Here is a 12,100-nt window from a genome sequence, read left to right on the forward strand (position 1 = left end):
GCAATTTGTTTGTGGCCACAAGGCTATGCCGGATCAACACAAGAGTCATCTGAATAAGGAGGATATTTTCTCATGAACATCACATTGTGCGTAAGCGTGTGTGTGCATTCGTGCGTGTGTCTCTCTGTGCACACATGGGTGTTGAGGTTGGGGAATTATGAAGGGAACCTCAAATCTCAAAACTTACTACCAGTGCTGATGGTGTGGTTCTTATACATGAATGGTACAGCACATTATTTCTCAAACATTCATCCAGTTAAGCACCATTTTTTTTGTTGTTTTTGGCTAAGAATTTGTTAGGTCTTAACAATTCGTTTACTCAGTAAACATGGTGAGCTGTCATATTACTTGATAAGACAAAATTTAAAGAAGTCATTATACTGAATAGTTCTAAAGGTTAAAGGCACAAAATCAATAAAAATTTGAACTATATTGAACTGATGTGAAAACATTTTAAAATAAATAAACTATTATGATTAATGACTAATAAAGGGTTTGATTACTATAAATAGGAGCTGTTTAAAGAACAAACAAGCCTCAGTTTTCTTTTTTAAAATTTTGAGTGTGAATTGAGTAAATCGATAAACTAAAAAGATAATCTAAATTCTTGATGAAATAGTACTTAGTTCTGATATGAATCATTTATAAATAAACAGTAGGACCCTTAGAAACTTCTTTACCAACCTTAGATGACACAGTAGCATGAATGAGTATCATTTTAATAAATAATAGTCAAGTAAGAAAGAAAATTATATACTAATTACTATTATTTTAATATTCATAAGATCATCTCTTTTTAAACTCAGATGCTCACTGGCATCAGTTATCTCTCTCATTTTACAAAAGAAAAAAAAAACAACACGGAAATTATGTTTCTTAGAGTATGTCATGTCCTGGAGAACTCTCCTTCACCTGTCTTAGTAGATAAAACTGAATGGAAATCCAAATTCCTTTGTCAACATAAATAATGCAGTGTATAATGTGGGCTTTGGAGGATGATTGCAAATTCAGCTGTTTCAATGCCAGGAAGCGGCAAGCTAAGATGTGACACATTAACATTTTAAACAGTCAGTAAGAATCTTAATATCTGTGGATAAAAGCCGTGGGATGAACAACGAATTCTTAGCTAGAGTTCGTTTTTAATAAAATAGTAAAGTCCCAACCCATGGGTATTTGGTGAAATTGGGGCTGGGAGCTTCATATCTCTCTACAGCTCAATACAGACTAGTTTGGATTTGGGGGTACAGGGACTCTGTTGTCCTCTTTCCAAGGGAGAAGTACTAGAACTATCAGCTGGAAAGCTCTGCAGGCCTGCCAGGGGGCAAGATAGTGTTGAAGAAGCCAAGATACTGTTTGGTCGTTAGAGTAGACCCACAAATTTATCCCCAAGCAATGTAAAGTTTCATGTACTTAATACTATTCTGTTTGACTCAATAACTAGTTACCCTCCAAACTATTATTTTTATAAATTTCCACTTTGTTCTTTTGTTGTTGTTGTTAGTGTTCTATTTGTGCAAAAGGATATTTATTTGTGCAAAATCCATAAAAGATCTAAGCATGAAGAAAGAGATCTACTCACTTCCCTAGAGGCTGACATTTTGCTGCAAAAAGTAAAAGTAAGAGCCATTCTGTAGCTCCCTACATCTTATGCCAGTTGCCAAAACAACTTTTTGTCTTCACTGTGCAAGCTAAATACTTAAGAAAATGTAATTTTAATCCCAGGTAAATGTTTAAGTAGGTAACTCACATCTATTTTACTTGTTTTTTTTTTGTTGTTGTTGTTGTTATATATTTTTTGAGAGAGAGAGAGTATCAGTGGGGGAAGGGGCAGAGAGAGAGGGACAAGCAGGCTCTGCACCCAGCATGGAGCCCAACAGGAGACTCAATCCCACCACCCCAAGATCATGACCTGAGCTGAAATAAGAATCAGTTGCTCAACCAACTGAGCCACCTAGGCGCCCCTTGATTATTTCTTTATATTGATGTATTTCTATCTCTAACTTGTTACCCAGAGTTTTAGATAGCTTACAGGGAAAACCTAAGAACAACATAACAAATCAGTAGTGGAGAATTTTCTAAGGTGAGTGAGTATTCCTCTTGAAAAGAGAATAGGAAAGAAATAAGAGCTATTTAAATATAAGAGAAAAAGAATCATAAGGAAAGGCACCTAAAACCAAGACAGGAATGGAGCTGATACTAAAAATGCACTAGTTAGGCTCCTGATTGTCTGATAGGAGCAGACAGATTTTAGAGTGCCATACCAAGCCTCAACTGGGCATAACGAACGGTAGCAAGTACTGTGAACACAGTCCTACCCTCACCATGCTGTCACCTGCGATCACATCAATAAATACAGAAGAATAAAATGTGGTAGGACTTTAAAAGGAAGGTTAGTTCTGTGATGAGAGACTCATATGGGTCTGAGTGACACTGGAGGTCAGGAAGCCTCATCCGAGAAGTGACAATTAAGCAGCGACTTGAAGAATTAAGTAGGAAAGAATTAGGTGAAGAATGGAGAAGAACTTTCTAGGTAGTAGAAAGAGCATGTGTAAAGATCTTTCAGCCAGAGTGATCGAAAGAGGGAAAGTTTTGTAAGGCGTTGGGGAGGCAGAGGAGGAAGAGGAGGAGAGGAGTCCAAACCTAGTAAGTGCTCTCTATATACCAGGCACTGTTTTAAGCTCTTTCTATGCATTATCACTTAATCCTTAGAAAAACTCTATACTGTAGATGCTGTTATTTTCCCACCTGAAAGATGAATAAACTGAGGCACAGAGAGATTGACAATTGTTTCTAAGGTCACACAGTTAGCAAAGAGAGACCAGAACTTGAACCTGAAACACTTTGCCCTTAGATCACGCTATCAGTGGCAGAGTCAGACTGTGTGGCACCTTATGGCACATGATAAAGGCTTTGGACTTTCTTCTAAGCTCAATGGAAAGCTGCTGAAGAGGGAGAGTGGAAGGCAGGAACCAGAAAGGACATGGAGACATCAGCAGAGAGGCTCTCAAGGCCACTGAGGCAGCTGTTATGAAATGAGACTGTTACTCAATTCACAGCAGCCAGGAGATCAAAGAATTATTCAGAAAAAGGAAGACTGGTTTTGATTGACAGTCCCCAAAATCTACTTTTCTTGAGAGAAAAATGTTCTAGAGAATATGAAATGCTAATGAACTAGAAATAACACTCTGAGAAAAAAAAAATCTTGACAAGAAGAAAATTATTAGTCATCACAAATATCTTAAAGTATATTAAGCACACAAGGCACTTTTGGTCATAGTCTTAGAGACTAAGACAAAATGTAATAAATTAAAACACACAATAAATTAAAACACAAAATGTAATAAATTAAAACGCACTTATATACATTGTTATTTTGATGGTATCTACTGACTAAACTTAACTGTACTGTGTATAGTTCGTTTCCTTTCAGCAGCACATCTGAGGTCTGGAAGACAAGTAACTTCATTGCCAAGTAATAAGTGATGAAACCAGCATCGATGGTTTAACACAAAAGGACCAAGACCGTCCATACATTACGCAGACCATCAGCCCAACAACCTATTTTACTCTCTTCGCTCCAAGACAGGAAAATCTCGATAATTTTTTTAAAAAGATTTTATTTATTTATTTATTTGACAAGCGAAAGAGAGCATGCACAAGCAAGGGGAGAAGATATGGGAGAAGGAGAAGCAGAATCCCTGCTGAGCAGAGAGCTGACATGGGGCTCGATCCCAGGACACCAGATTCTTAACCGAATGAGCCACCCAGGTGCCCCAAGAAAATCTAGATATTGAAAAGCAATGACCCATGCCTTTACTTTCAATTTGGGGCCATACTCTTTGTTGATTATAACGATAGGAAGAACAAGGCTTGGAATTATAACAAAGTAATGCATGCCCAGTTCTTCATGTTCCCTATTTTTATCAGTCTTCCTAAAATATTTACTTTGAAAATATCCTGCAAATCTCAAGAATCTCACTTATGCTAAAATTGTTCATAATTTTCCCTATGTAGGAAGAAAGTAATAATTAAATGCCGAATTGTTACAATCATGTAAAGTTGTCCTAATCAAAGGATCACAATTTGATAGCACCCGATGTCCTATGTCTTTTGGCATGAGGATTGCTACAATATAGTGTATGACCCAATACCCACTGACCTAATCCTGACAGCTCGTTCTTCATTAGAAGGTATAAATCAGAAATTCTACCCTTCTCTCATCCCAGTCTGGTAAGTAGCTACTCATTTCTTGAGAAGGGGGAAAAATCCTAGAACTAACGTCCGTACTTTTCTGAAACTTCCTTCTTCTAAACAGCAAAAGGAGGGTGTGAAGGAAATACTCCCCCTTTTTGGCATGGCCCCGAACACAGTGTTCCTCATATGTACTCTCTAAACCCATTGCAAAACACACTATGGAAACCCAGCTCACACGCTGGGCTCATATTGTATAATAAGCTTTTTCTTAAAAAGAAACAAAGGGGAACTCAAAGTGCCATTTATTTTATTCAGAGAAAAGCAGTGCCCCTTTCTCCCCCTCCCCTTTGTTGTCTGTCATATTTTAATTCTATCTGGTTAAAGTGTGTTGCATTCCATTTCAAGGAAATCTGGAAAGCAAATAGCTTCAGGAATTTGGATTTGGGCTCTCAGCTTTTAACCTGGCATATGTCACAATTCCCAATACTTCCCATTACTAGGGGCTTTTATTCAGGGTGGGTATCAGAACTGTTTGTGGAACTTTTAAAAATTGCAGATGCCAGGCCTTAAACCCTTGCGTATACTTCAAGCCAGAAATTGCTGGTCTAGGTATTTAACCTGAAGAAGTTAACTGTATATGCTGAGACCCCAGCAACTGTCCCCTGGTGTACTGATCAGTAGATAGTGTTCACGCATATGTGTTGTGAAAAGACGCCTCTGGTGAGTACCCAACGGGTGAGCCCCTGCATATATGTTCACAGGTGGTCCAAGATTCACTGGAAATAGCTTAGAAGTTCAGTAAAAATCATCATTGTCATGCATTTAAGAAATCGTATAATTCAATAAGAAGGAATAACTAATAAAGTAACAGTCCTTTTCCTTCTTCCATTCCTGCTCTGTGAACCCCTAAACCTGGATCAGCCCTACAGTTCTATCTTTTCTACAATCAATGCCCAGATTTCTCAGTATCATTGAGGAAAGCTCTCATCATCTTGATTGGTCGCAGAACAAATTCCTGGTTTCCATCCTTCGCTGAGCCCTATGCATCTCTCATCTATCCACCTCCCTGCCCTTGACCTTCAGCAATTATTCCAAACCTTACCCATCCTGTTACAGATTCTCTCCCTTCCATCCATCCCCAGGGCTCTCTGCAGGTAACTTTGCTTCCTATTTCACAAAGACATTGGGGTGTTAACAGGTATAAACTGTCCCTGCTTGCTTTCTGCCCACCCACTTGAATCACATTCACAAATGTAAATCACCTGGAGGTTTAGAAATTACTTGTGCCTGGCCCTATCCTCCACCAAAATTATGATTTAATTACTTAGTGCTCAGTCTGGGAGTCAAAACAATTTCAAGTCCCTTAGGCAATCTGAATGTGCAGTCAAAAAGTGAAAAACACTGCTCATAATTGGGGATACAAATCAGAATCCAATGAGGTTTTGTTTTTAAAAATTTAAATATGCCCAAGTTCCATCCTCAGAGATCCTGATTTAGTTTATCTGGGGTTGCTATGACTGGAATTGACATTTTTAAAGCACTCTATTAAGTCCTTTTTTTATGTTGGAAATATGAGGAGAAATGGAAAGAAATACAATAAAGGCAGGGTCTAAAAGTTTTGCCAGATCAAGTAAATAAATATACTGATTATCATTCCTGATTTACTGGTTACCTACAAATTAATGAGTTTATATGCTACAAAGCTTCCAACTTCTTCTCTTCATGAAACACTTATATGTACAAAATTTTGGGGAAGATAATTGGTAAATATTTAAATCAGCTTGAAGTGAAGAAAAGATTTTTAAAGCCTAACATCATAGACAGAGTCCAGAGAGGAAATATTTATAGAATAGATTATGTCAAAATTAGAAATTTCCTGTATCAAAAACACTGTAGTAAAATTAAAAGGCAAATAACTCTGAAATATATATTTCTGACAGGCAAAGTTTTATGTCCTTACTATTTACAGAACTCATGAATCAGTAGTAAAAACAACAACAATAACAACAAAAGAATGGACATATCAATAGAAAAACAGATCAAGGACAGAAATATATGATTTTTAAAAAATACAAATAGCCAAGAAATCTATGAGAAAATACTCAACACAACCACTACCTTAAGCAAATTATTAAAACAATAAGATACTATTTTTGCCTATGAAACTGGCAAAAATGAAAAGGAATACATTATCCGAAGTTACAAGGTTGAAGAGAAACAGGTGTTTTCTTACACTACTGTTTCGATGATAAATTAGGGCATTCTTTAGAGGGGGTCATTTGATTGATTGACACCTGTCAAAACCTTAAAAGCCTGCATATACTTTGAGCCAGAAATTGTATGTCTAGGCATTTAACCTGAAGAAGTAATCATCTATGCTGCTGAGGTCCTACAGCACTTGGCCCCAGTCTCTGGGTATTAAAGAGACTACACAGTAGGAACTGGACAAGGGCCACTGAGAGCAGATTTATTTGAAAACCTTACACTGCCAACATCATACCTGGCACCTCTTACTGATGTGACAGTGGAAACCACCTCCTCTGCAGAGCTCTGATGTTTTCCACTCAAATAGCCTGTTGATCTCACTTCTAGCAAGTCATCTCTGACTGTGCAGGTATCCTTAATGCAGCCAAACCACCTTGCCACCCCATTGTACAATCCCCTATGAAAGAGCCCCTCTGTATTTGTCTGCATGTGCGGCCAGTCCATAATAGTCCCATTTCTTCTGGCAAATGTCATTGCCAAGGAGTCTGGGCATGTGCAGATGCTCAGGGTCTTCTGAGGACACTCTGTGGTCATCCTCCTAATATCATTCAGCTGCCATCCAGTGGCAGTTAACTCTCTCTGTCCCCAGGCACTGCTTGGCCAGTGACCTACAAGTGGCTTCTGACTCTCATACACAGCATAAGGTCCCCCAGAAGCTGACCACCTCTACTACCCACGCATGTGCGCTCCACACATGCCTCCCCTGCTCAACTCAAACCACATCACCCTGCTCATTCTCACCACATCCTTCTCCTTTTTTCTGCAACCCTTTTGACTTCTGAACAAGAGCCCTAACAATAGTGTTTTTAGTAGTTAAAAACTGGAAAAGAATCTAGTTGTCCAACAACAGGGGTTAGTTAATAAATCATGGTTAAATAAGTCAGGGTTTGTTAATATAACAGAATATTATTCAACCAATAAAAACCACGTAGCTGAAGAAGATACAATAAAAAGAATGATTCCCACCACATACTGTTAAGAAAAAAGATACAAAATAGGTTTCCTTAAGTGAAGATTTGTCCACAAAGATGTTATCAGTTCTAAATCTCTAGTCTACAGGATCATGGTTGATTTCCATTTTCTTCTTTTTTGCTTATGTTTATTTGACAATCTTTTTAAATGAATATGTATTATTTTGGGAAAACAAAACATTAGAAATAAAACAGTTTGAAACAGAATGTTAAAAAATTTACCTGGCTTTTCTATGTGTCGAGCCTCAAAACCTGCGTGTGGTCTACCAGGACGAGCCTGTTCTACCTGCAATGCTGTATTGTAGTGTGTTTTAGTGTGTTGTACAGTATTGTATTGTATCATATCACAACACCTCGGATGAGGGTACACTTTGTCCTTTGGTGGTGCAGTGTCATGATTCCCAGGGAGCCATAGGCTGGAAAGGTAGAGCACTGGCCACCTGAGTTATGGTACTGCCTTAGAGAAAGCCACAGCCTGTGAATCTAAATGAGGTCCTGGTTCATGGTTTCTAAACATTTAGCAGAAGAACCATTTTTTCTTTCAAATGAAATCTTATATAAAATATCAACTCCTAAACAGACAAATGTTGTGTTGATTTGGTTCAAGAAGGAATTGGGGCAACCAATGACTCCAGTTAAGCCTCCCCTTTCTGCCCACACCTCCCTACAAAGCAACTTTTAGGTTTCCAAATTCACTAGTTGAGAAGCAAACAATAGGTGTTTTAAGGAGGCAACTTCCATTCCAGCAATCGGTTTTTCCATTCAGAGTATGAAATCCAACTGGTTATTTTTACCCATTTATTACATGTATGCCTGGATTTCTTGAGGCCCAATCTTCCTTCCATGTAGAAAGCTTTCTTCACCAGGCCTACCTAAACTCCTACAAACCCCAGATACTCCCTTTAGATTTTTCTGACCTCCAACACCCTAGATTAAATGAAGTAGTCCTTCATGTGTTGCCCATAGTACTTTATTATTCTCTATTATACCACTTGTAATGGGGTGCCCGAGCTAGGCTTATGCTATTCAAGTGAGTCCTTGTAGGTAGAACTGAAAATTTGCATCCTAACCACGGACTTCTTTGTGGGTCTGTTTGCATTACTGGTTTTTATGGTGGTTAAAGAATCTACCTGGGGGCAGGGGGAATCTAATGGTGACCGTGATTTGGGGTTTAGACAATATAGGTAAGACTGAAGTAAGGAGAAACTATGAGATCCCATGGAAAAGAACTACCTCAAGAGAAGAAGGAGCCTGGCTCTACCAGAATCAGCCACAAGATCTAGTGATAGGATGGGAAATGGTGGTTTCCAGTGGAGTGGAATGGCCATTACTTGAACTTGTTGAATCCCAGCCAATCTGTTGGTTCATATACATTCTGGGCATAAAAGGCTTGTGTTCCCAAATGAAAATCTATTGCTCTGTTTGGGACCTCTCTAAACAAGTACATCTCAGTGAGGGAAGTCAGGATTCCCACTGTCAGAAGAAAGGCAATCAGTCTAAAGCACCGCAGAACATCAAACAATATCCCAGAGGCAAGTAAGAGCCATACTAAAAGCATTTAGTGCAGAGTCAGTCAAGAGTGGTGTAAAAACAGCATTGCCAGGTTGTTTGTGCATGAGAATGACAACTGAAAAAAAAAAAAGCAGGAGCAATGGAATATTTAGCAGTCTGGAGCAACAAATGAGACCAGAGGAGACTCATCTTGGGCCTGGCTTAAAAAACGGGAGAGGGAACAATATGGAAGAGGAAGAGGTATGGAGGTCCAGTCATTTATTGGTTGGGACTGAGCTAGCAAAATTCAAATAGAAATATCATAGTGTGTTCATCTGTACCCACATACTAGTAAGAGCTGGGGACATTCAGGCTATATATTGTCTCCTTATAATTTGTTCCCATGAGTGGGACGTGACATTATTAGTTACGACATACATCTGTGAGATGGCTATGCCTCAGAGATCTGTCATCAGAAAACATTCCCATGTGAGGCTCAGGCTATGTGAAATGATGCACTTACTTTGATGTTATGACATGGTAATCACTTGATACTGAGATGTTTCGACTGGTAACGGAAAGTTAGCAGAAAGGACTCTTGATCCAGTGAAGACTGGCTTAAGCATAAGCAAATTTTTATATAGAATAATTTTTATTTAAAATTCTAGAAAAGGAAAAGCTACACAAAGACCAAGCTTTTCTAGTTTGGAATTGAGATGGTTGAGATGGCATGAGAGTGTCCAGAAATCCAAGCACTGTAGATTACCTTAGTTTCATCAAGTATAAGGTCATAACTGCTGTAAGCTGATAGATGGGTAGGCATTTCAAACTCTCTGGATAGGGCACAGAACAGAATATATTCCATTTCTCAACATTTTCTAAACGGAGCCAAATGTTTCTAAAGCTTCTTCACCACCTACTCCTACCCTACCTCTTGGATTCTGAAGTACTACATGCAGTGACAGCATATTTTTAGCATACTGGCTTATGTTCAGATTTATGTATTACAACTTACATGTTTACAAATTTACATATTAAATTCCAGAGAATGAGAATACCCCATAAATTGAAAATTCACATAATCTATTTTATTAGTATGCATGTTCAAAAGCTTGCATAAAAGTTAAATTAACATATATTAATATTTGCAAAGGTAGTTTTTTAAAAGATTTTATTTATTTATTTATTTGACACAGAGACAGCCAGTGAGAGAGACAGCCAGTGAGAGAGAGCCAAGCAGGGGGAGTGGGAGAGGAAGAAGTAGGCTCTAGCAGAGGAGCCTGATGTGGGGCTCGATCCCAGAACGCCGGGATCATGCCCTGAGCCGAAGGCAGACGCTTAACGACTGAGCCACCCAGGCGCCCCTGCAAAGGTATTTTGAGTGAATGCTACTTTTTTAAAAGCATGATTTCATTAAATGGTGGAGCTATTAAACCAGACATTAACCCTCCCAAGTTTGGGCAGAGAAGAGCTCAAGAAGAAGGCTTTTCAAATAAGAAAAAGCAGTTCTGCAAGAGGTTTTCAAGTCTTGTCTCCAAGACTAACTTCTTTGGGGTTTTCTCTTTTCAATTCTTAGTGTCATCATCATTGCTGGATACAGGGAAAATTCCCCTTTGACAATCCAACTCATCACTTAAAATATAAGATGCCAATAACTTAGTCCCAAAAATATACATGTACCTTTTTTAGAAGGAGAACTCTCTAAGAACTCCAAGAACTCTCACTAAGAACTTAAACAGAATGTCCACATTAAGCTGGAAGGTACAGCATTATTTAAAACAATCCAATTTCAAAATAGGTTTGCATCGAGAAAGAGTCTAGAGAAGTAACAAAGGACATGACAATCCCCAAAGGTCCCCAGTCTGAGACAAATACAGTTGACTCTGGAGGGCAGATGTAAGTTGAGGATACCCTTTCCTCGAAAGGTGGCCATTACCTACCATCTTACCTACCTCGTCCCCTGTGTTATGTTAAGCATAACAACTGTCATCTCCTACTTGAGGACAGAGTACAAACATGAAGCTCAGAGTCTCAGATTTCCTGGTGGCCTCCCAACTCAGTTTTATTCTTCAATTTGAGGAGTAAGAGTGACTGGGAGGCTGGTGGCTCATGATCCATAAGTGACTCTCTGGTCTTTTCCTTCCTGGTTGCGGTAGTCATCCCTATTGCGCTAATGCATTCCCCAGTGACTCACTCAATTCAACCCCTCCACCCCACCAGGAAGTGATTAGACAAAATCTATCCACTTCAAATATAAAAATCTTAGCCATACAAGAACTATAGCATACACTTATTATAAATTAAACTCAGATACTATCACATGAAATGAAGTGAAAGTTGAGAAAATTTAAGACCAAACATAATATTCAATTAGCAAATTACCTTTTCCTTTTTTCTTCTTTTTTTAAGGCCAACTTGAATTTAGTTTTGATTGATCCCTTTGGAGGAATATTTGTGGCACATCTTGGTTTTGTTGTGATTGTTAGCTTTTTGACAATCCACAATTAAAAACACACAATTCTCTAAGACATAACTGCAGTAGTCACATTAATTTCTGTATCAAAGGTATCCAAAACTAAACTATTTATTTATCTAAACTTCAGGTTTTAAGAGTTCCTAAAAAATATAAATCTATAATAATTTACTCAGATAATTATTGTGCTAGAGTAAACATTAAAGGTTTTGGTATTAAATATTTGGTAAGCTTATTCATTTATCAGTACTACCAAAATACAAATAAGAATAACTGTGTAGCTATCAAGGTAGGTTTTAAAATAATTATATTTAGATATATTCATTTCTTATCTTCTAACTATAATGTTAGATGTAAGAAAGGGTATCATTAAACATGTCAACAGATAACAAGGTGACAGGAAAATCTGTCAAACTTTTAAAAATTTTTATGTTTAAAAGAAGAATACTTACTCTTTAGCCGCCCTCTAAGAGGATATATCCTGAGCTTTTCAATAATATCAACCACAATCAAGGAAGTCAGAACCAGAGAAACTGGCAGGTCTGGTAATCTATCAGGTAAGATATCCGCAGAACCGCTAATACTTTTTTGAACCTGTTTTCAGAAAACCATTTAAAAGGATTACACTTTTGTGCTTTCTTTGTTTAAAATTCTTTTAATAGTCTGAAAGTAGCACTAAATTAATTATAAAGACATTTGCTCAAAG

General features: G+C 37.9%; 1 protein-coding gene across 4 annotated transcripts in view; it reads right to left on the bottom strand.

The window, feature by feature from the left end:
• The window catches only part of TMEM236 (transmembrane protein 236), a 64,544-nt gene that overhangs the window by 12,419 nt on the left and 40,025 nt on the right, over positions 1-12,100 (bottom strand). For all 4 annotated transcript variants that reach the window (XM_045787577.2, XM_087857653.1, XM_087857652.1 and 1 more), the window contains one exon: positions 11,847-11,988. In XM_045787577.2, coding sequence (XP_045643533.1) covers positions 11,847-11,988 — 142 coding nt within the window. The remainder of the gene's footprint in view (positions 1-11,846; positions 11,989-12,100) is intronic.

Source organism: Ursus americanus, chromosome 31 (genome assembly GCF_024610735.1).
Source record: "Ursus americanus isolate L20-20 chromosome 31, mUrsAme1.1.p, whole genome shotgun sequence".
In the NCBI taxonomy this organism is placed as follows: domain Eukaryota; kingdom Metazoa; phylum Chordata; class Mammalia; order Carnivora; family Ursidae; genus Ursus; species Ursus americanus.